General features: G+C 42.4%; 2 protein-coding genes and 1 pseudogene across 2 annotated transcripts in view; 2 read left to right on the plus strand and 1 right to left on the minus strand.

Moving 5' to 3' along the window:
- The window catches only part of SFMBT1 (Scm-like with four mbt domains 1), a 71,834-nt gene extending 65,826 nt beyond the window's left edge, over window positions 1-6,008 (plus strand). The window contains exons 18-21 of the mRNA XM_004676066.2: window positions 3,012-3,190; window positions 3,391-3,636; window positions 4,402-4,530; window positions 5,337-6,008. Of these exons, the coding sequence (XP_004676123.1) occupies window positions 3,012-3,190; window positions 3,391-3,636; window positions 4,402-4,530; window positions 5,337-5,477 (695 nt within the window). The 3' untranslated portion in view covers window positions 5,478-6,008. The remainder of the gene's footprint in view (window positions 1-3,011; window positions 3,191-3,390; window positions 3,637-4,401; window positions 4,531-5,336) is intronic.
- Window positions 6,009-12,843: 6,835 nt separating this feature from the next.
- The window catches only part of LOC101631250 (transmembrane protein 110), a 32,348-nt gene continuing 20,029 nt past the window's right edge, over window positions 12,844-25,162 (plus strand). The window contains exon 1 of the mRNA XM_012720575.1: window positions 12,844-13,095. Within this exon, the coding sequence (XP_012576029.1) occupies window positions 12,936-13,095 (160 nt within the window). The 5' untranslated portion in view covers window positions 12,844-12,935. The remainder of the gene's footprint in view (window positions 13,096-25,162) is intronic.
- On the minus strand, window positions 22,652-23,490 carry LOC105854722 (annotated as a pseudogene).

Here is a 25,162-nt window from a genome sequence, read left to right on the forward strand (position 1 = left end):
CACTCTGTCTCTGGTGAAGCCTCTCACTGCCCCTGAGCCTCTGGCCTGTACCCCAGTTCTGTATGAATAAATAAATAAATCTTTAAAAAAAAAAAAATGTGAAGGGTCTAGAATTAGCAAAATAATTCTAGACAAAAGTAAAATTGGAGGACTTCAGATGTTATAAGAAAGCTATCGTAATCGAGTTGGGGGCTTCCCTGGTGGCAGAAGGGGCTAATAAGCACTTTGAAGCTGTCTGCAGCCACTGCAGCATGAGTGATCCACATGGCACGCGGACCTCTCCTGTCTTGCCTGCTGCTCCCCTCAACTTGTGTACCCCTCCTTGCCTTGTACCTCACTTTCTGCAACAATTAAGATGTATCATAGACCTAATATAAAAGCTTAGGCTATTAAGTTTCTAGAAGAAAACAAGGATATCCTCAAGACCTTGGGGCAGGTAAAGATCTCTTAGAAAGAACAGAATATATCAACATAAAAGGAAAAATTAATAAACATTACCAAAATTAACAAATATAAAACCTGCTTTTTAATAATACTGTTTATAAAATGAAAAAGACAAGCCACTGTCTTGAAGAACATATTCTTACTATATATCTAACAAATATAAGTTATAAACATTATATTCTATACATACAGATATTTGTTGCATATGTGCATATATCCAATAAAGAACTCACCCCAGAATATATTGAAGACTCTTATAACTCAAAGTTTTTGACAGTAGAGAAAGCTGGTAGTTGTACACATTGTGAATGCATTGAAACCACTAAACTGTTCATTTAAAAATAGTTATGTGAATTTTGTCTCAACTCAGAAAGAGAATCAGAATGTTTTAGAATTAGATAGTAGTAGTGGTTGTATAACATATGCTAAAATGTACAATAAAAGCCACTGAATATGTATGTACACTTTAAAATGGTGAATTTTATGTTATGAGAATCATTTCTCATAACAATCAAATGCAAAACAAGGATGGCCTTGGTGGCACAGGGGTTAAAGTCTTAGTGTTACAGGGTAGGGAGGGGGCACCACCGAACCCCCAAACCTACCTGCTCTAAATAGGTTCTGCCATCCACCGCATCAAGACAAGATGTAAGAGCTTTAATAGAAAGGAACTTTTTTTTTTTTTAAGATTTATTTATTTGTGCATACAGAACTGGGGTACAGGCCAGAGGCTCAGGGGGCGGCGAGAGGCTTCACCAGAGACAGAGTGGGGAGCAGAACAGGCAGATCAACGAAGTACGCTGACACTGCTGAGGGGAGCAGCGGGCGGGTCAGGAGAGGTCTGCCGCGCCATGTGGTCACCTCCGGGGCAGGCAAGAATCGAACTCATGCGGAAGTGGCTTTAGCTTCTCAGTGCTGTGCTTTAACCCGCTGCGCCACCAGGGAGGGCCAGAAAGGAACTTTTTAATACAGCGAGTATACGACACAGAAGACAAAGTATATAATTTGTAAGTCAAACACCTGAAGTTACCCATCCCCTGGTGGGTAAAAGTCTACCCAACATTGATTGGCGTAAAGCAAGGCTTGAAAGCCCTCCACAAGCCTAAAGCACCTTCTGGCCCGGACCCATAGAAAAGGGTCAGAAATGGCCAGACAAATCTGTGAGGAAAAGAGCACGAAGTCTACATAAACACTGTCATAGTTAGCCTCCCCACGGGTCTCTCACCCATAATCTGTTTCACTCAGTCCAGGACCAAAAGCAAGCAAAGCTTCTTCATGTTTCTCTGTTCCATGTGGCTTCTTCAGGTCTCCTTCTGGCTTTCCATCCTGCTTCCTTCCTCTCCAGATTCCTTCCTTCTCTACTCAGCTCCACTCTCCTTCTGGGTGGGGCAGGGGATCTGGGACTTCCTCTTTTTCTAAGGACCACCCTGTTATATCAGTGCTATCAAACTATCCACTGTCTAGCCACTGCAGAGTGATTTCAATCCCTGGTGCAGCAGACCTCTCCTGTCTTATCCACTGTTCCGCTCAGCAGTGTAGTTCAGTCATTCTGCCTGTTCTGCTCCCCACTTTGTCACTATTGAATACTCTTATCCCTCTCCCACTTCTGGCCTGGACCCCAGTTCTTATATGCATAAATAAATCAAATCTTTTTTTTTAATGCAAAACAGCTTTTAAAATAAATGAATAAGAGGCTTGGACACTTGACAAAAAAAGATAGGCAAATTGCCAATAATAAGCACATGAAAAACGGTGTTCAGTGTCATTAGTTATCAGGGAAATGTAAATTAAAAATGCAAGAAGTTACTGCACATTCACTTCATTGGTTAAAATAAAAATGACTGACAATTCCACATGTTGGCAAAGATATTAAACAACTAGATTTTTCATTCATTGCTAATCAGAGTGTAAAATTACACATCCCTTTTGAAAAACTGGTAGGTTTTTAAAAATAAATCATCTGCATGCCCATCCTTGGTCCCACAGTATCATTCGTAGGTTGCTATCTAAGGAGAGCATGCCCTCTAAAAGCCTTTTACTAGAATGTTCGTTGCAACATAATAATAGCCAAAACCTGAAAAAACCCAAGCGCTCACCAACAGGAGAATAAACTGATAACATTATATACAATAGCAAAGCTATTCGTCAATATAAGTTAAAAACTACCCATACACACACAGCATAGATAAAACTCAAAGGCAGACCAAGTGAAAGAAGTCATACTCAATAATGTACCAACTAAATGGTTCCAGAGATGAGGTAGAACTAACCTCTAGTGGTGGAAATCAGAGAATGGTTGCTTTTGGTGAGAGGTTGACGTGGAAGGAAGAGTGAAGACTTCTGGGTTGATGGAAATGTTCTGTATCTTGATGGGGAGGGTTATTCAGGTTTATGCATTTGTCGCTAATCAAACAATGTTTAATTAAGATCTGTGCATTTTGTATTGTACTCTGGTATTTAAACCTTGTTCAAAAAAGGGTAAATTTTCTGCTATGCTAGTAGAATTCTTGTGGTTTTGAAGTACACAGAAACAATGAAACTAATTTTTCTTTGTCATTTTCATTTAGCACACTATTATGGAAAGAAGAAAAATAAAAGAATTGGGAGGCCACCTGGTGGGCACAGTAACTTAGCCTGTGCCCTGAAAAAAGCCAGTAAGAGGAGAAAAAGGAGGAAAAATGTTTTTGTTCATAAGAAGAAACGCTCTTCTACATCTGTTGATAATACCCCAGCGGGCTCTCCCCAGGTATCTTTATGATTTAAAAGGAAAGAAATCTGTGATTACCTGTAGTATCTAGCAGCCCATAGAGCACTACTTTCTGATACAGCAGAAGGAATGCCAGCAGATGCTTCTGATTCAGATCTCTTCACCTAGTAGAAGATGGTTTTGTGACCCCAAAACTGGTTTGTCCAGAATTTCAAAGAGCTGTTTCCCTTTTCCTCTAGGGAAGTGGGGGTGAAGAGGAGGATGACCCAGATGAAGGGGATGAAGACTCCTTAAGTGAGGGCAGTACATCTGAGCAGCAGGATGAACTGCAGGAAGAGTCAGAACTGTCAGAAAAAAAGTCATGTTCCTCCTCTCCCACCCAGAGTGAGATCTCAACATCGCTGCCTCCAGACAGACAAAGGAGAAAGAGAGAACTTCGTACTTTTTCATTTTCTGATGATGAAAATAAACCTCCTTCACCAAAGGTATCCATTTTAAAAAAGACAGTGTTTGTTTTTTCTCTTGCTAGAGTTTCCCATTAGAATCTAATTATTAATGATTTCAGCATTCCATTTATTTCAGTGTAGATTGCAGTTGAATTTCCTAGGTCTTTGTAAATGATTCCAAATTCACTGATATATTTGTATCTCAGTTACTGAGCAATCAGGTTATCTGGAAATCAGGTACTTCTTTGGGTGGAGGGCCTCTCAGAGTGGTGATTTGTTTTAAGTAAAAATGTTTCGTTGCTAGTTTACTTGTAACCTGTCATTGAGTTTTGGAAAATTTCTTTAGTATTTTTCATATTTTTGGTTTGGTAAAAACAAATTATCCTTTTGATTCTGCTCAAACCATTTTTTGTAGTATTACATAACACATACTGAAAGAATGGTAATTAAGTTAGTGTTTTAAAACTGGGTTGCTATTTATATTCTATGAACAGGAGTAATAAATAATTTCTCCCGATAATTTAGCTAAACTGTCTCTTTAGAAATACCATGTCATTTAACTCCCTACCAGAGAGAGTTGAAAATACACCAACGAACAAATGGGATATTTGAAAACTTTTTTTTTCTTTTGAATTGTTCAAATTATAAGCGCTGAAACTTTTAGATAAATCCCCATCCCTGGCCCCCGTTGATAATTCTTATTATAAAAGGCAAGCATTTCTGAGTGTCTGATGTTTCTGGGGACCTTTTTAGAATAAAATAGTTCTTACACCATTGGGTTTGCTTTTGTTGTGGTGAATGAAGGAAATAAGGATCGAAGTGGCTGAAGGGCTTCATCTGGACAGTAACCCCCTGCAGTGGAGTGTGGCAGATGTTGTGCGGTTCATCAGATCCACTGATTGTGCTCCTTTAGCACGGATATTCTTAGACCAGGTAATCACATTACTTTTAAACAGTAATCATATTACTTTTTAGTAATATGTCTCTTTAGCAAAGGACTTTGGATGTAATAGCAGGTCTTATGAAAAGTATTGCCTTTTAGTAGAAAGATGGTTTTAAAAAGTTATATGTGTGACTTCAGTATCTGAAGCAGATCATCAGTGCATTCTCATTCTTCTTAGAATTTGTTTTCATGCCCCAAATATTTAAATGGCTCAAATCAAGCATGCCAGGCTTAATAATTTCCAAAGAACAATTAGATTGTTAACAACAAAAAAAAAAAACATGTAATTTGTTAGGCTATAAAGGGTTGATTAATATTAAGGCAAATTTTCTGAAACAGTAGTCTGTGGCCCTAAATAAGTATGAATTTTGTTTTGATAATTGTTAGTTTAAAATCTTTTTGAAGAACTTACCAGTATTTTATGGATGTTACATTCTTACAAAGTAAAAAAAAAAAATTGAGTTTATAGTTACTTATATTTTCTTTCAGATTTTGAAAAAATCCTCTAAAAGACATGTATTTTGGCACATTTGCTTGCCAACTACAAGCCTAGTTGGTTTACTGGAATGAATTCTTACCCCTCGTAAAACTTGATTACTAATTCTGAAGATTCATTAGTGTGAAGATCTGTGGGAGACGTTTTAAAGGACGGAGATGATGATAATTTACAATAAAATGTAGTGAAAGAAAAGCAAGGGACTCTGATTTGGGTAAAGCCAAAGTGAACAGGACTGTCATGATCTGAGCTGCCATTCATGTGTACATCAGAGATAATTTGTGTTTTATGCTTTAACAGGAAATTGATGGGCAGGCCCTGTTGCTCCTTACCCTTCCCACCGTTCAAGAGTGCATGGACTTAAAATTGGGCCCTGCCATCAAACTTTGCCACCACATAGAGAGGATCAAGTTTGCTTTTTATGAGCAGTTTGCCAACTAACAAGGACAACCAAAGTGAGCTGTGTCTTTGAAGCACAAATGCAGCAAATCCTTCACCTGCTCTATAAGTAGAGCTGAAATAGTCCTGGGGCTCTGGTCCTATAGGTGTCGACTTGCTCTCTTTGCACTTTCAGGGAAGGAGGATCCACAATGAGAAAGCAAAATCTGCACAGAAGTGGCTCTCCTACCAGTGAACTTGTGGGCATCTCTTGTTCATCAGATTGCCATTAAAAAGGAAAAAAAAAAAGATTGTGAAGAAAAGACTCTTACATAAGAAGAATAAGGATTGCCATTGGTGTGGCCTGAAAACGAAGAATAATTTAGGGTGTTGGAAAGAACACTTTTGGTTTTCTTTTTTGTTCTGTTCCTTCCCATTGTAGATGAACTTTGTTCTCTGCTTTCTCTTTCTTAGAAAGAGAGGACCTAGCTTTAAGTCAGCACTGATTTGGGACTATGCCTAAGGCACATCAGTGCTGCTTTATCATTGTGTTTTTAAGCTTTCTTAAATTAAAACAGTTCATTTTGGGGATGATTTTGTGACTCTAGGGTTTTGAATGTATAGTCACACTTTGATCCATTTTAAAAATCTATTCTTAGGAGTTCCTTGGTTTTACTACCTCTGCTGATAATTGAGCTTATGGCCATGTATGAGGTTTTTTGTATAATTCCATTTTTAAGCAACACAAACACTAAAACAGTGATAGATCTTGGAGGAAAATGTTTGTTGTCTTTAAAACAGTGTGCAGACACTTAACACTACCCCATAACTTACAAGGTCTGGGAACTCTGCAGTCATTGTTTTCCATCTTGACCTAGCTTAGGCGCTCTGCTTTAAGTATATTTCAGAGATTGTTGGTATTTCTGTTTAATTGCTGTTCCCCACCCCCAGCTGGTTCTCAGATATTAGAGTCTTTCATTTTGTGTTTATTTTTCTCCTCAGTTGTTTTTCTTTCATTTTTTGCGTCCATTGGGTAAGAATTACTAAGTGTTCCTTGGACCCACAGTGTAGCCTGTTTCCCTTCTTTCCTTGTGTCTCCAGGCAGACAGTATGGAAGCACAACAGAGACAATGTTTTGAAGGGTGATGCAGAGCATGGAGTTTCTGCATTCTCAGTGACTGATAAAGATTGAGAGGTGGTTAAGGATTGTGGAAACCTCTTCGCATAGTCACGTTTACACTTTTCTTCCTTTAAACCTTTAAATTAAAAATATTCTAAAGTCTGAGGTTTCTCACTCAACAACTTATGAATTTGCTGCTAGCTGTTATAGAATGATAGCATTAGCTGTACTGTTTCAGCCATGAGGGATGAGGAAAGATAGTTTCATTAAATGGTTAGTTTTACTGAGTGTGCTCTTTTAAAATTATCTTAGTTACTTGTAAATTTATAACCAATCATTCCTCCTCAAGATTTGAAAATGTTTTAAAACTACAAACAGAAAATTCTAAGCAACTATATAAATATAAGATAATATTATATAAACTGACTGATTTTCCTTTCTGTACCACTTCTGCTCCCACCCCCAGCACAAACACCTGCTTTTATAGATACTCTGTAGGCTTCATCGGGTAATTTATAAACCACATTAAGCCCTCCAATCAAATAATACAAATTAAAAACACCAACTCTTTGCATAGGTTTACTACCAGACATACCTGGGAGGAGCTTCACTGAAGTAAAAGTGAATATGTTTGAACTACTTCTAAGATCCAAGTTTTTAAAATGTGATTAATTCTGTGCTCATAAAAGAAAAGCATATATAAGATGCCTGTGAATAAGAAGATACACTTTTGGAAGGGTTTTATCTTGTATAACATTTCCTGTGAGCTCAGTAGTCAGAGCACTAAGGAAGGCAAAGAAGGTTCCTTGAAGAAGATCAGTGGAACAAAAAACTTCTGGAATTAATTAACATTGTGTTCAGGAAAATGAAATTGATTTCCTATGAAAGGAAATTTACCAAATATAGGAAATATGTTATCTCTCTTTTGACTTCTCCAAATAACACAGAATTTGGAACCACCCCCCTTCACCAGTGAAGGGGGCAGAGTCCCTGAATACTGAAACATGGTAGCAGTCCCTAGTGGGTCTGGGCCCCACCTTAAGGTGACTGTTTAAGCTCAACTTTTTCTTAGAGAGGCTAACTCTAACTTAGACAAATAAATAGGGTTTCTTTTAATATCTCTTGCATTTTCATACTGCAATCTATTTTATCATGCAAAACTGCATTAAAGGTTAATTATATTCTTTGTCCCCACTCTCAAATATTATGTAAAAGAGGATAATTGTCTGGGAATTGGCATATGGCATTTCTTAAGTTATAAAATTTAGATGGCATTTGCCTCATAATGTGACTGGACTAGAAAGCAGTGACTTTCTGATTCCTGTGATTCTGAGACAGACTTAAAACCTATTAATGGCTCACTCTGTTGGGGTTAAAAGTTTTATGTCATGCATAGGTGTGTGAACTTTTTCTTTAAAGATGCCAACCTCTAACATTTATGAGAGGTATGTTGTGAAAGGAGTGCATTTGTCCAAATAAACTTCAGCTGGCCATACAGCCTGCTTAAGGTCAGAAAGTTTTCCATTACCCATTTTTGATCTTCACTTGACAACTTGGAAACAAGTGAATGGACTTTATCGCCCTCCTCAACCTTAAAGTTGGCTGATCAATACTAACCAATTACTATGGTGTTAGTGTGTTAGGGAAACCTTTTTACTGCACGTGAAGATTTGCTGGGACATTTTGACTGTGTTATGGATTTCTGAGAATTATGTTATTTCCCCTCATAAACTACCTTCTCATTTGAAGCAGAATTGAAGTAGGTGGCTAATGCAGGGAATGCATAACATGGGGATTTTTACTCTATCTGACTTTATTTTCTGTTTATAGGTGGCTCTAAGCATCTTTATTACAGTAGATACATAGACAGGGCTAGGGAGGGGTATTTAGCAACCTCTGGAAGAAATGGACTTGGTAAATAGTTACTAAATTATGTAAGGCATACATAGAAAACTAGCTCAAAACTTGGCTTTTATATGCCTCTTCTGGAAGTAAAATTACCCTCACTGTAAGACAGAGGACTTTGGACCATGACTTCCTAAGGACTTACATCTATTTTACTTGCTCTTGTATCGGCTCAGTCACTAATGTGCCTGAATACAGATTAAATGCTTAGGAGGCTTTTGGTAGGATAGTGCTAAGAACTGTTCCCCTCTTTGAAGTCAAAAAGTATTTCTAGAGGACATAAAGGAATTGTTATCATTACATAAGATTTATCTAGATGGGGACATTGGGAAAACTGTCTCAGGCACTTATATTTACTTGGGACATATAAACAAAGACTGGTTTGTTTGATTCCCACGAAACTCATAGTTGTTAATTCAGATTCAGCATTGGAAATTCACACTGGTATTGGTAAATACTTATTGTGGACCAGGGGTATGCTGTGTGCATGTATGTGTGTGAGTTCAAAGTGTTCTGGGTATGAGTTGGCCTTATTGAAATTGGAGAAGACACAACTAAGAGAAATAAAGTATAAATCTAAGTGGGGACCAGAAACCACCCTCCCCCTTCAAAATTCAAATATCTTTGGTTCTGGGTTCACTATAAGTAACCATGTATCATGGTCATTGTATTGGCTCACAAACTGTAGGAAAGGTTCTCCTGCAAAACCAAAAAGAGGCACTTAATGCAGTTTTAATTCTCTTTGCAACATTTTGCTAGTGAATTTTGATTACTTTCATCCACTGTCTGAGAATGTGTGTACTTTGGAAATTTTAATTTCTCCAAATAAGCTATCTATGAACTTGGGAGTTTTAATAGAAGAATTCTCAATTAAAATCCTAGTCCAAATGGGTCTGTTCCAGACCTGCTCAAGTTGGGGTATTTTCTTCAATACTTGTTCCAGACATACAGGTAAAGACTAGTTTTCTAAGGGCAGCCTTAGGGGTGATGGTATAAAATGTGGTAGGCAGTAAGAATACTGAAGATTAATCTTTGGTTTCAGAAGTCTTAATTTTCACAAGAACCAGCAAAACCATGAGTGGAAGTTGGGGGAATGTAGAAGCAGGCCTGAAACTCCCGCCCCCATATCTTTTCTGACTTAACACTGTTTGGGAATGTCCTAGTGCATGACTTAACATAAAGGACTGTTTTGAAAAGGAAACAAACCTCAGCTGGACATGTCTTCAACACCAGCAATAAAGTGCACACTGAGGGGGGAGAGTGGGCATGGGAGCAAATGGTCTGCAACTGTTTCTAGAAGCAAAAAATGATACCATTCTGTGGGTAATGCCTGTTCTCAGCATGCGTAGAAACTCCATCCCAAGGGCTTCTGCATGGTTTATTCAATCTAACTGCATGCCTCAGTTGGCAGAATGAAGGTGGACAGTGTTCAAAGGATGAGGGGAGGCTTTGGGGGTAAGTCAAGTCACAAAGCAGATGAGTGAGGGCAATTACAATGTTGAAGCTGGGCAGTTCTTTAGCACTTTTTAACAGGAATTTCTAGGAAAGAATGTTTCCCTTGAGATTTTTAAAGGGCTCATTTCTTTCCTGTTTCCTCCTTTTGGTTGAATATTCTCCATAGACAATCAAGAGACCTGTCTGGGCAGGATTTCTGGCTGGTTCCAGCATTGTCCTTAAGTTCTTAGGCCTCTTTCTAATACTAATTCATTGGAACTGATGCACTTTGTTTTAATATATTTTGTCCCTTTTTTACTTTTAAAGCTGCTTGTTTGAAACGAAATGCATATTGCATTGTATCTTTCCTGCTTGCTGTTTTTCTCTTTAAAAATTTATGCACTGAGGATAAAGTATAATTAAGGAGTAATATGCACAAGAATACCTATTAAAATATTAAACCTATTAAAATAACTCCTAACAAGTTGTTGGTACAACTTCAAAGGATTAAAAAATAACTATTTTGGATGGGTAGTCTGCTTGGTTTTTGTTTCAGTCTATTGGTAAATAATAGTGCACATAAACTTGTGGTATACTATTTTTAAGTGGTTCTTAGAAAATTTAAAACAGGTCTTAAACTATGTCCAACTTCATTCGACAACAAAGTGGCATCTTAACCAGAGTAAATTCATCAAAACTCTTTTCAGTGGAGCCTCAGATGTAGCTATGAAAGGAAAAAGTTCCTTCTACTTTAATAAACTTCCAGAATCACCCCTCTGAATTTAGGTAATTTTTTAATTCTAGTTCATGTATTACAGGAAGAGCAGCATTTCCTTACAGTGACCTCCTGGCCTTAGGGATTCTGTGCTGATCTGTGAAGACTGCTGCTTGCAGATCTGTATTTGCTTTGGTGCAGCAGCAATGGGCCTTAAGGATATTTTTACATCTGAATATGCAGAGCAGTGCTTTGACAAAAACTTTGTTTTAAGCTCTATGTGCAATTTCCCCTAAGCTAAGTTTGTGTTCTCAATCAATTAATAGTTTTCCTTATACCCAACATTAATCTCTGATGCTTTAAGTACATATCCTCGTTTGGTTCTCTCTGAACATGGACTGTAACTTGAGAATCCCCTTAAGAGATCTACTTACACCTAAAGGTAGTAATACAATTTTCCCTTACCTGTTTGTTTTCTTGATTTTATGTATTTTCCCATGGTCAATACTTGTGGAGAGTTTTAAATTTTATAAATTAAAATTCAGTTTAATTTAAAAAAGCATTTTGTTGCATGTCTCTTTGCTAGGAACTATGTTGGATTCAAAGGTGAATAAAAACCAGTTCCTGTCCTGAAAGTTCACACGCAGCTGTGAGAGATGTGTGTACAGCTGTACAATTTAGTCTGAAAAGTTACAGTTGAGCAATATGCACAAAGTAATGTGTGTCAGATGGGCATTAAAGTGTTAATAGGCATTCGTGGAGCAGGGGAAAGGGAATAGGATTTCATACAGCTAGAATGCCATTACTAGGCATAGAGGTGTATATTTTTTTAATTTTAAAAAAGGGCTGGGGCTCTCCCTCGTGACGCAACAGGTTAAAGCACTGCATTATGAAGCTATCCAAAGCCACTGCAGCATGAGTTCGATCCCAGGCCAGAGAGCTGACACACATGACGTGGCAGACCTCTTATGACCCGCCCGCTGCTAACCTCAGCAGTGTTCTTTGTCAATCTGTCTGTTCTGCTTCCCACTGTCTCTAGTGAATCCTCTGACCCACCACACCTCTGGTCTGTATCCCAGTTCTGTAAGCATAAAAAAATCTTTTAAAAAATAATAATAAAGGGCTGGAGAACTGGCTCTACAGAGCCAATAGCAATTTTTTTCCCTCTGGACAATCATTAATATTTCTGTTAACTAAGAAAGCTTTAGGATAGTATTTAACCCTTTAATAGAATTTATTGGTGGCAGTTTCTAAGGGGGATTGCCCTAGATACAGTATTTATTGTTAAACAAATACAACACAATGTCTACTGTAATGATACCATGTGTACACTGGCACTAAGGATGCAGCCTGACCGTTTGGGAATCTAGAACACTAAGGAGGTGTCTGGAGAGAGGCCAAAGGCAGCTGGGAGGGTAGCAGACAATGGAAACCAGAGGCCCTGATAGGGGAAAAGAACAGTTTTCACGGAGTCAGAAAGTGTTAAATGAAAGAGTGTGTGTGTGTGTGTGTGTGTGTGTGTGTGTGCGCAGTTTTCAACAAGTCCTGTTAAGTGGGAGTGGGGTGGGGGGGTGTGTTTGGAGGTGTTAAGAGACTACCAAGTATCAACAATTAGGCTTTTATGAATTGTGAATTGTGTTCAAAATGAACAAGAGGTGTATATATCTATGTATTTTCAGTATAAATTCTAAATGAAGTATCCGTTTAAATTACAATGGGGGGGAGTCCATTTGGGCCTGATTAATGAATTAAAGTCTTTGGGACAGGATATTGATACTAACGAGGAAAGTAGAGGCGTCTGTATTGGTAGGAATATGCCTTATGCACAGAAACTTTTTCTCAACCACCTGCTTCAGAATCCAGGCTTTTTGCTAAAAATGCAAATTTTGAGCCCCGTGTCAGAATTACTGAACTGGAATTTGAGGTTGGAACCCAGAAGCATTTGAAAGATGTTATACAGGAATGTATCTTGGAGGGGGAAAGAACTTAGTCACGAGAGTCCTTTCTCCTGCCCTCTCTACCTAGAGCTCCGGTAAGCGTCGCTCGCTCTTGTTTCTGCGCAGTCCCGCTCACCTGGTCAATGCTACCTGTGAGCTGAATCCCCGGCCCCGCCCCCTCTCCGTCGGAGCCCCGCCCCTGGCGGGGAGGAAAGAACTGGAGCGGGTGAGGCCCGCCCCCACGCCGGGCGGCGCCAATCAGGCGTCGCGATCTCAGACGTCGGGTTACGCGCGGCGCGGAGTCGGCCGCCGGGCGGAGGTACCGGCTCGGAGCTCCGAGCTGGGCGGCACGGCCCCAGAAGGCAGCGAGGCCGGGCGGCCCCGGCCCGCGCCCCCCCGCCAGGCCCACCATGCAGGGCCCAGCCGGGAACGCGAGCCGCGGACTGCCGGGCGGGCCGCCCTCCACCGTGGCGCCCGGGGCGGGCCGCTGCGAGAGCGGCGCGCTCATGCACAGTTTCGGCATCTTCCTGCAGGGTCTGCTCGGCGTCGTGGCCTTCAGCACGTTGATGCGTGAGTCCGGGACCCCCGCCCCCCCTGAGGCCCTGCGCCCCGGGGACGCCCCGGCCTGAGGAGTTGAGGCCTGCGACCCGGGCCCTTTGGTGGAGGTGCCTTCTTCCCCAGGGCCCCTGCTGGGCATTTCCAGAATAGGGGGAGCTCTGGCCCCCGGCGCGGGGTCCTGAGCCCGTCTCCTCACCGTTGCATCTTCAGGACGTCGTCACCCCTCTCCTCCTTGCCAGTATACAACTCTTCTCTCAGATACGCGCCGAAACCTCGCCTCTCTGCCACCTGTCATCGCACGTTAAGGTTACGCTGCTTTACAGTTGGGTGTTCTTGCTGCCCGTTGTTAGAGCTTTTTCTTACCCTCCCCTTTGCGACTTGGACCGCATCGTAAAATCTGCACCTTCACTTCTCAAAGATTTACTATATCCCGTTCTCATTTAAACCCCCGCTGCCTTGCTTTACCCGGGTTGTTAGTGTATGCATTCCATTCCCAGTGCTGTTTTCCCAGACAGCCCCTCTTGTCTCAGAGTTATTATCTTTTTTGGTCAGTGCAGGACCCATCCAGATTGGCTACTCCCCCATCCCCATTTTCTTTACTCTTTTCTAACTGAATAGTCCACCTGTTACTTCTCTGCCCCAAGCTTTATTAGGTGGTGTACCAAGGCTCCCCTAACCATTCCTTTTCCTAGTCCACACTTATTATTTATTTTTAAAGTTTCCTCCTTTTCCATGAGACTTGGAGAAACCTTGTGGTTTAATGGATAAGGAAACTCAGAGGGTCTGGGAGGTCTCTGAATCCCTGTGCTAAGTCACAGGGGACTTTGCTTGAGAGTTTTGTAAGGGAGAAGAAAGAGCCAGATGACTCTTCTGGAAATCTAGAAGTTCCGCCCTGTTGTCATATGTGCTGACAGTGGAGAGGAGGGAGAGGGCAATTGGGTAGATTTCTTACTACTCGCCTTTCCTTTTACTAAAGTAACAGAAAACTGGCATGGTTTGTAGGCGAGGTGTGATAGGAGGGGGGATAAACTATCTGTACAGAGGCTTTGATTACAAAAAGGCTTGTTCTTAAAACTTGCCATTGTGTTCACATGGCGGAGTGAGAAGCTTCTGCAGAAACTACTCCTCAGCTCCAGATAAGTGCCAGCGCAGCTGTGTGTGGATGCATCTTGTAGTGTCCAAGCGCTAGAGTTGCAGTTTTGCTTGTTTCTAATGCAAGGCTTATTTGGGTTAATTCCTCCAGGTTTTAGGTAACTGTGAGAGGCAGTTCTTTGATACCACTTTCTTCTGGTTGCCTGGACATGACATGTCTTGAAGCAGGTGCTTGACTTAATGTTTGCCACTTTTTTTTCTCTTGTTAGTCTCTACTGCTTTGCCATTTTCCCTGCTGAACAAATACCCACTTGTTCTCACAGTAATAATTTGTGAAGACTTTGCCAAAATCAGTTGCTGACTTGGGTGCGTGAATTGTATGTACGTCCTTTCAAGACATTGTGCCAGGTCTCCACTCCCCTTCCATTTCTCTCTGCCTAGCTGGCCCTCCCTTTTCTCTAAAGGAAACTTCAGGCTTCATTTTTATTTTTGTTCTCTAAATGAAGATTTTTTAGCCTAGCTCAGGCTATTTTAGTGGGTTTGATTGGTGCTGATGACCTGACGTAAACCCTTGGGTTTGACAGTTGTGATTCAGAGGGGCAAATATGATTAAGACAGGGCAGAGTCGCTTGAAGCCGAGAAGTGTGCCAGGTTGAATGTGTTGAGAGTGATGGTGCTCACTCAGCCAGTCTTCAGGGCCTTTACTTAATCTGTGGGGTGGACACTTGCGACTACTACAGTGATTGGTACTTTTTGTATGCAGAGACTGGACTAGGAAGTATTTTCATCTTCAGTGAAAAATGGATGACATGGCTAAAACTGGTGGAAGTGGGCCCTCTCTAACACTTCCCAGTTTCCTTGTTGGCCAGCTCTGTTCTATAGAATGAGCCCACTGCTCTGCCAGGTGTTTTTCATCACTTTACATCCCTAATTCAGTGACTCCTCAGACCACTGTCTTTAGGTTTCCCAGAAAAAAAAAAAAAAACACTTTTTTCTACATTTATAAGTTGCTGTGTTTTTCACCAGGAGGGAAACTTTTCTTATGTATTAACATTTCAGGGGAGGATTTTGATTCTGATTTTCACAAGGATTTCTCCTGGTGCTTGTCTCACCTCTCTTTGTGGGGTTCTCAGACATCTAGTGCAGGTAGTTGAAAGTTTCTGTGCCAGGTGATAAATAGGTGGCCAGTTCTTTACACAGCATGAGCCTACAGACTGTTTATTACAGGCCACCATCTATAGGTGTGTCCCACTGTCAGCACCACCCCCTTGATAAGTGGGTAAGCTTTCCAGCTCTAGCTGAGCTGCTCTCTGTATTTCAGGAAAGCTGGGCAAATAGAGGCACACTTATAAAGAAACTTCCCAGTCTGGGTTTCCTGGAGTTTCATTGAAAAGCAAAGTATGTCTGAGTAGAAAGAAATGCTTTATTTTTTTTTGTAAAGAATTATTTATTTATGCATACAAGAACTGGGGTCCAGTCTAGAGGGGGTGGTGATTGAGAGAATTCACTAGAGACAGGGTGGGGAGCAGAACAGGCAGATCTACTTATAGACACTGCTGAGGGGAGCAGTAGGTGAGACAGGAGAGGTCTGCTGCACCATGTGGGTCATCTCCCTGGCTGGGGATCAAACTCATGCTGCAGTGGCTGGTGATAGCTTGATAAAGCTGAGACTTTAACTCCTGTGCCACCAGGGAAGCCCTAGAAAGAAATGCTTTATTATGCATGTAAGAACCAGAGTATAAGGCCAGAGGTGTGCGGTGAGAGGATTCATCAGAGACAGAGTAGGGAACAGAACAGGTGGATTGACTGAAAACACACTGCTGAGGGGAGCAGTAGACAGGACAGGAGAAGTCTGCAGTGGCTGTGGATAGCTTCCTAGTGCTGCACTTTAACCCCTTGGCGCCACCAGGGAAGCCCGATAAAGATGCTTTCAATGAAGAGGCTTTGTTATGGTCAACCTGCTGAGCAATTCCTCTTCTTCTGGTGGCTTCTCTGTAGTCTCTAACTAAATAAGTTATTCAGCAGAACAGAGCTGAGCTTTCCTGGAGCCTAGTACACTGTTCCAGTACAAGGCAGTCATCAAAGGTGAATATTGGCCAGTGATGTGCTTGCACTGGGGGATATTTACTCTCGGGAACTGTGGATGCAAAGTAACTAACTGTTTCATTCATCCTGAACAGTTAGAGTTCCTAGCTGAGGTGTGGCAGGGGGTTAAAGCACAGCACTATGAAGATAGCTGCAACTGCTGCAGCATAAGTTCGATTATAGGGAGCTGAGCCACATGGCATGGCAGACTTCACCTGTCCCGCCCGCTGCTCTCCACTCTGTCCAGTGAATCGTTTCACCCATTCTCTCCAAACCTCTGGCCTGTACCTCAGTTCTGGTATGCATAAATAAATAAATCTTGAAAAAAAAAAAAGTTCTCAGTTGAAGTGTAGATAGAATTGGTTTCTTGATAAGATAGACTTGGTTTCTTGATTTTCATGTTTCCAGAAATGGGAATCAGTCATTTAGGAGTAGGCAGCATTATTTTACAAAAGCACTGCTGACTTTGAGAAGTGATAGCTTTTTTCCCAAGGCCCAAAGTAACAACACAAACCAACCAGTTCACCCAGCTTTGAAATCTTAAATGATAGTCCTTGGTGTTTTCTCTCTTGGTAACCTGAGCTCCCTGTGCATTCTGTACACATTCCTGTTGGGTGATCCTCTCCTGGGTGTACCTCTCCCCATCCTATTTTTATCCTGAAAATGTCAAATTAACAGAAAAGATGAAAAAGAATACAATAAATACCAGTGGGCCTCTACCTAGGTTCAGAAGCATCCCATATTCTGCAGCTGTTGGGTGCTTCCTTGTTGTGACAGTTGGGCTGTTTCACTGACCCAGGTGTTTCCTAAGTTTGGTCTGGAGGAGCCATCAGATTCAGAAAACCGTTGTTACAACAAGCACATTCAGTAAGCTGTGCGGTGTGCTCACTGCATCACATCTGGAGGCCCTGACTTCAGCTACCCTGCTGTTAGTGATAATAAGGTTGATGACTTGGGGCTGGATGAGCAGCAGGGGATTAGATCTCTAGTCCTCCCTCCATTATAGAGGCTATATAGTTTTTTTGTTTGTTTGTTTGTTTTGCAATTAATTAGTTATCTCACTACTTTTTTTTTTTTAAAGATTTATTTATTTGTGCATACAGAACTGGGGTACAGGCCAGAGGCTCAGGGGCGGTGAGAGGCTTCACCAGAGACAGAGTGGGGAGCAGAACAGGCAGATCTACGAAGTACACTGCTGAGGGGAGCAGAGGGCGGGTCAGGAGAGGTCTGCCACGCCATGTGGTCACCTCCGGGGCAGGCGGGAATCGAACTCAAGAGGAAGCGGCTTTAGATTCTCAGTGCTGTGCTTTAACCCGCTGCGCCACCAGGGAGGGCCTATCTCACTACTTTTTAAAAAATATTTGTGGTTTTTTTAATGCATATAAGAACTGGGTAGTAGGCCAGAGGTGGGGGTGCGGGGTGGGGGGGGGGATGGTGAGAGTGGAAAGCAGAACAGGCAGATATACTGACAAGGGAGGACTGCTGCACCATATGGATTAACTCCCTGGCTGGGGATTGAACCCATGCCTCAGTGGCTGGCAGTAGCTTGATAGCGCTAAGACTTTAACTAAACCCTGCACCACAAAGTAGTGATCATACTTTGAAACTACGTGAGTATCCTGCCTCCCAGCAACTTTTCACCAAATGACCACCTCCTCGAAAATAAGGAAGCAGTGATGGCTACACTGGAGTTGGAGCTCATAAGTGAAGGCACCTGTCCCTCAGCCTTGTATCCAGCACACACTTAGTAAGTGCTGGCTTCCTTGCTTCCCTCTGGAACGGCAGCCCAGGTGAAAGAAGAACATCCTTTTTCTGTTCAGGCTAGTAGCAGTAGTATTGTACCCAGGGGAGTTAAAGGTGTAGTATTGTACCCAGCCTTCACAGGGTGACTGGTTAGGGGTCTTAAGTTTTAGAAAATATTCAGGTTTTCCAAGTACTGATGTATCTAGTGGCATTTACCCTTCATGGTGGTCTTCCTCATTATTTAGAATAAAGCTTGATTATTTGGAACAAAATTTCTTCAAGAGGGAGTCACCAGATTGAGTTGTGGACTATTGTATTGAAATGCATTATTTATTTATTTATTTATTTATTTTAAGACTTATTTATTTGTGCATACAGAACTTGGGTACAGGCCAGAGGTGCAGGGGCGGTGAGAGAATTCACCAGAGACAGAGTGGGGAGCAGAAACAGGTCGACCATCGAAGCAATCGAAGTACACTGCTAAGGGTAGCAGCGGGTGGTCAGGAGAGGTCTGCCATGCCATATGGATGCCATATGGATCACCTCCGGGGTAGGCGGGGATCGAACTCATACGGAAGTGGCTTTAGTTTCTTAGTGTGGTGCTTTAACCCACTGAGCCACCTGAAATGTATTCTTAAGCCTTTTAAATGTCTGTCAGTTTTGGCCCTTTGATAGGGGCAAATCAAACCTTTACTGCTTTAATGATCTGTTTAAAATCTTTCACAATTAGTATAATGTTTAAGTCACTGAAGGAGTTTTATAAGTGGTTTAAAAGAACAGGCTCCTTGATTCTGAAACCAATCTGACCTGGCTTCTATTTCTATTTCTGCCACAGAATATCCTTGAACAACCTATGCATTTCTTGAAGCTTCAGTTTCCTCCTCAGTGAGATGGGGCTTATTTTACTGTGACTGTGGGGATTAGAATGTCTGCGAGGAAGCTGTGTCAATGTGAGGCGCACGGGCGGTTCTCTGCAGAGATGAGGCTGGTGGGTGAGGCTGTCATCCTCTTTGTAAGGCCGTGTTTGCGCGCACAAAACCTATTGAACATTTACAAGTGCTTGAGTAACTTGTGGTCTGAATTAAGTTAAACATGCCTGTTAGGTCTTGTTTGCACATCTTTGCTGTTAGCCCTCTTTTCATTGACTATATACATAATAGTAAAAAAAAAAAAAAAAGCCAGCACAGTGATAATGAATACCAAACCAGGTGGCTTTCCGTAGGTAATATTTTCTCCTTCACCTAACCCTTTCTTTTTCTTGTGTTTCTACTTAGATTCTTCCCCGGGCCTTGTGAGGACTGTGGGTGAATTGGAGCAGCCCACTCGCAGTCTTAGACCAGGTCCAAGTCCCCGGTTTTGCCCCAGGTAGTGGGCGGGGCCTGCCTTAGAGCTGGCTCCTTTCCGCAGGTCCCCAGGGTGCCAGCTCTGGTGCTCAGCACTTGATGTACCTCACAGGGATCCCGGAAGGAAGGGCTACTTTCAAGTGCACCAAGAGCTCTCAGCCACTTCCTCTGCTCTGCCTTTTTTACCCCTCTTTCCAAACAGTCATTTTCTGCTCTATCCCTAGCTACTTCACCTTCCCCCACCCCCCCATTTAGGTGATTATGATTTTCTTTCTTACACCTGGAATTCATTTGGACCTTAAGGTTATTTTGTAATTAGTGATAACATTTTAAAATAGAAATTTGAAATGACCAAGCAACCACTTTGTGCCTACATGAATTACATCTTAAGTTTACTTTTCAGGCCTGGACTTCCTGAATGCTTTCCTTGGCCATGTGGGAACCCTAGAACTGTGACTGAAGCAGAGCCTCCTCCCCCAACCCCAAAAGCAGCAGAGGAGGGAGGGCAGTATCTTTCTAGGAACTGGTGGGAAGGGATTTCCAGGGCCCTCGGAGGTTTCAGGTTACTTGCTGTTTTTCCCAGAATTTGTTTTCCTGGTGCTCTATGACTCTAGGGAAAATAACCCTTACGAGTCATCCTTTCCCTCTGGTATGTGTAGAAGTGGTCGTTGAATCTGTTTGAGGTTATTCCTCTACTCTTAAGTTACCTTCTAACTCAGGCTTTCTCAGTTTGGCACTGCTGACCTTTGAGGCAGGGTCCTTCTCTGTTTTAGGGGCCCTCTTGTATGTGGTAAATTTTTTAACAGCTCCCTGGCTTCTACCTTCTACCACTCCACTCTAAAAATATGACTAGACTTAGCCAGATTTTCTGGGGGCAGGAGGACAGAACCACCCCTGTTGAGACTGAGAACTACTTTGTTCATTTTGTGGGTCACTCAGCAGAGTCAGCTCTTAGCTCTCGTGGAACAGACTTAGAAGATCAGTATGGTAGACTCAGGATTTATAGGACCTAGGTCCCAGGCCTCTGTCCTTGAGGGACTCACAGTCAGAGGGGGATATGGGTGTGCTGATAGATAACTGGAGTGAAGTTTGGAGAGGATGTTACAAGCTGGAACAACCTTGAGAGGAAGCTCCACTTGAACACAACACTGGAGTGAAAGCAGGTGTGAGGGGGAGCAAACAGAGGATTGTGGGGAGCTTTTGCCCATATAGGAGATCATGAGCATGGCTGACGATTTTGGGGGGAGGAGAGTGGGGAAGGAGGCTTCCTAAAGAAGAGGCAGTGTGCCTGTAGGGGTTCCAGAGAGCTTTTCTTGGCTCATTTTCAGGCCTCTTTTCCACAGCCTATGCTTAAAGAGCATGGTGGAGTAAATGATAGGGTGGCAAGTTGGGCTCTTTATTTACCCTGTATTCTCTGGATTATTTCTCTGGGAACTTTTCTCTTAAAGCAGTGTGTCACATTGCCACTTTTTTTGAGATCTCATGGGGTGCTCCTGAGGAATGTCAGCTGTATACTTGGAGCTCCAGGAGTAGAGCTGGGGACCCAGTGAACTTCCAGTCAGTCCCCTGTCCTATTGGCAGTACCTCCTGAACAAGAAGCTGTGATGATGTGCCAAACCTGGGCACTTGCTCCATGCCAGCCCATTTAATACTTACAGTCTCCCCGAGAGAGTAGGTGTCAGTATGATCTCCATTATAGATCAGGAAATGTAGTCACAGAGGGGTCAAGTGACTTGCTTGAGGTCGTGCAGTCAGTAAGTGGTAGAATCAGGAAGTTTGGCTCTGGATTCAGTGCTTTTACTAATAGGTGAAGCAGTTCTTTGTTGTGAGCTAGCTCTTATTGGCTGTCCCCCACGTTGCACGTCGGTTGGAGAAAGCAGAGGTGCTTCCATTGCTGGATTGTTAGTTTCAGTTCTGACCAACTCTCAGGTATGGTCACAGAGGCTAATGCCAGGGTGGGTGAATTCTAGGCAGCTCTCACCCATCCTGTGAGCATACTGTCAGGCTGTGGTAGGGTTGGGCTTTGCTAGCAAACATAGCTTATGAGAACTCCAGTTGTCAATACAGTGGGATTATCCACTGCTGGAATGACCTTTGTGCCTGTGAGCAAAAGACCTCTCACTTGAGTTTGTGCAGTACCGTCTTGTCATTGGGCACACCCTCCTCCACTCCTCTTCTTCTTGATTTAGAGTGAATGCTTCATTTGGAAGGGTACTTTGAGGCAGAGTCAGATTCCACTCAAGCCACTTAACTGCAGGAAGAGGCAGGAGCAAGTGAAGTTCAACATTACCTAGGGTATGGTTTCACCTGGGAGTGTTGGTTGGGTTAGGGGTGGCTTGCAGCAAGGGGATGACAAAGGAAAAAGAGAAAGGTTGGGGGTACCAAACCAGTTTTTTTTTTCAGTGTGGTATCCAGTATTTGTGGCTTTTCTTGTTACCAACCAATGATGCTTTTCCTTTGTTTTTCTTAGACAAAGTTGCATGCAGTAGGACCAACCTGCTTTTTTTATTTATGTGTCTTTCTCAAAGCTTCTCTGTTTTTTAGCAGGTACCTTGGTTTAATATATGAAAGATGATGTGCTTCTCCCCCCTTCAGGCCTGGTCTGGCTGACCTGCCAAGTAGGTGCTGGCAGTGGGTGGGGCTCGGGCTGAGTGCTCAAGCCCAGAGGCAGGTGTGTGCTGCCTAGGCGGAAGCTGTCACCATGCGGGAAACTGGGCAGTTTCTTTCTCCTACTTGCTAAATAGTTCCTCCTCCTTTTTTTTTTTTTTTAGATTTATTCATTTATGCATACAGAACTGGGGTACAGGCCAGAGATGAGAGGATTCACCATAGACAGAGTGGGGAGCAGAACAGGCAGATCAACAAAGTACACTGCTGAGGGGAGCAGCGGGCGGGTCAGGAGAGGTCTGCCTCGCCATGTGGTCACCTCCGGGGCAGGCGGGGATCGAACTCATGCGGAAGTGACTTAAGCTTCTTAGTGCTGTGCTTTAACCCACTGCGCCACCAGGGAGGGCCCCTCCTTCGTTTTTTAAGGACACACATGTTCTCTTTTATAACCACAATCAATTGTGAAAATTAGATTGTCACTATACGGTCCATATTCACATTTCATCCAAATACTGTCTTCTTGCCTGTTCGCTCATCTGGGTCAGGTTTTGTATTCAGTTGCCACAGTTCTTCTTAGACTCCTTTAGTGTGGAACAGTCGCTCAGCTGTTCTTTGTTTTTTGTAGCCCTGAAACTTTTGAAGAGTATAGACTAGTGATTTTTATATTTTTGAGAAATTATCAGTCAATTTGATTAGGCTCAGACCAGAAGTCCATGGATCTTGAAAACCTCTTTGAATGTGTTAATTTTCTTCTCCGTGTTCTTTTCAACCTATTTTCATAGCCTCAGAAGCAGTTTCTTCTTCTGGTAATCAGTCTTGGTTTTCTCCTTCCTCTTCTCCAGGGTGGTTGTTAACTGCCTGGTACTTCCAGCCAACCTCACGAGCCGGGCACCTGGGTAGGCAGACTTCCTGGTAGGATTCAGAGGCATGACCTTGAGGGCATTAGGAACCACCATCTACTTTTTGTCATAGGGTGGTGGGATCCCATCAAACACTATGAGCCAGTCCAGGGCAGCCGGCCTCACTTGGTTTTTTCAGGCAGCATATGCCTCGCATGGTCTGCCAAAAGATACAGCTTCCGGCCTAGAAGTGGCAGGGACCACAGATGGGTTGATGTTCATACACTTAACAGAGGAAGGCCAGGTACTTCAACTTGTTGTGTAGAAATTGCAAAAATGGCCCTCCCTGCTGGCACAGGGTATTGTAATAGTCAAGTTCTTCATAGCCACTGTAGCATGGGTTTGGTCCCTGGCCAGGGAGCTGACCCACATGGCACAGCAGACCTCTCCTTCTCGCCCGCTGCTTCCCCTCAGCAGTGTATTTCAGTGAATCTGCCTGTTCTGCTCCCTTTTCCCTTTGTCTCTGGTGAATCCTCTCACCCTCCGCGCCTCTGGCCTAGACCCGGCTTCTTATATGCATAAATAAATAAAATAAACCTGTATTTAAAGAAATTGTGAATAGTGTTGATGCCCTCATAGTACAAGAACATTATGTTAAATTAACCCATCTTCCCACCCAGCAATACTTGCTTGGCCATGATAGTCCCAGGTACCCAGGAGAAGGCCTGGCAAGCCCCAGGACCTGCCCTTCTGCCATCTTCAGACCATTGATTCTGGAAATGTTCCAGATTGGGTTTGTCTGATGTTTTTCTCATGATTACATTCAGGTTATGTGTTTTTGTCATGGATGCTGTGATGGACGTTGTGGCCTTTTCACGGTTGTTCAGTACCAGACACCTGATAGTGGTTTATCCCAGTGTTGGTAAAGTTTTCTTTGATGACTTGGTGAAGGAGGTGATTTCTCCTCCTTTTCCCTTTGTAATAAGTAATAATAGGTAATTTGTTACCTATAGGTAGATATTTTGAGAACATGTAAGCATAGGATCCTCTTTTCGTCTTCCTAGTAAAATCTCCACAGGTTGGGAGGTTAGAGGCCCCGCACTGAGGGCTGTGACTGAAGGTGGTATGGCTGGTTTTGGTTTGGCGACAGTACTGAATGACCTTTGTAAATGCTCAAACCTTATTATGTGCCTTTTACATGTTAATTCATTTATTTCTCACATTTACCATTGAGGTGGGTAGTAATTATTTTTTATACATTGGGAAGCCAAGGGTAAGTGAATTATAAAGTTACAGCAGCCACTAAGTGGAATACTGGAATTCACACCCCTGCACCTTACTTTATTCTAATGCTTTCTGCTGTTTCCCCCACGCCTGAAGTGTTCACATATCTTTTGTGACACAGTGACACACGTCTCTAACATCTGTGGACTTCCAGTCTATTCTTCAACACCACTCAATTCCTACTATTTCTAGTCTTTTGGTTTTGCATGGCGACTGTTATTGCCATCAGTTTCCTAGACATGCTAGGTGGACCAGGGAAAAGCCAAAGGCCATTCATTTTGAGACTGGAAGCTGGTAGAGCTTATCATTGAAGCCAGAAGAATCTCTCTCCTATGTGGGCTAATCTAACATTTGAGCCCATGCAAAAAAAATAAAAGTGAATGAAGAGACTGCCACTGAAGGATCAACTGATAAAGAAGTTGACCCTCTTCTTTAAGCAACCAGAAATCAGCCCAAAATATGAGACAATTAGTTATAAACTTTGGATAAAAGGCATCTCAGCATAATGAACCTTGACAGAAAGAAAATAATACCGTGAGCCCCGTGGTCTTCCACCTTCCTGCTGGAAGCAATTCCAGATCTCAAGCTATGAGCTGAAACCCAAGTAGAGTCCAGTAGCCTGGTGGAGTTGAGAGGACAAATTTGAGGAGACCAAAGCAGTCCAACTTGCAGGGGTCAGTACAAAGAAAAAAAATAACTATGTAGAAGGAAAGCTCTCAACTTTTGCATCGGGGTTTCTTTGACAGTTTTCTGAACATTAATCTGTGTGTGCATGGGGTGAAACTCAAAAGGAAAGGACAACTGCTGGGAAGTGACAAACTCAACTATTCTAGGATCAGGAGATATTTTTCTTTCCAGTTATAGTGAGAGACTTTGTTGAACACTTGGAGTGTTCCGTTGATACCTTAAAAGAGGTGTGTTTTATCAAACAAACCTTGATGCCATACACAAAAATTGGCTAGAAATAAATCACAGATCTAGATGTAAAAGTGAAACTAACACTTCTAGAAGGAAAAATCAGATGAAAATCTTTGTGATCTTGGGCATGGCAGATATATCTAAGGACTTCAAAAGTTCGAGCCATTA

This window comes from Condylura cristata, unplaced genomic scaffold (assembly GCF_000260355.1).
Source record: "Condylura cristata isolate star-nosed mole 26May11 unplaced genomic scaffold, ConCri1.0 scaffold00004, whole genome shotgun sequence".
Lineage (NCBI taxonomy): Eukaryota > Metazoa > Chordata > Mammalia > Eulipotyphla > Talpidae > Condylura > Condylura cristata.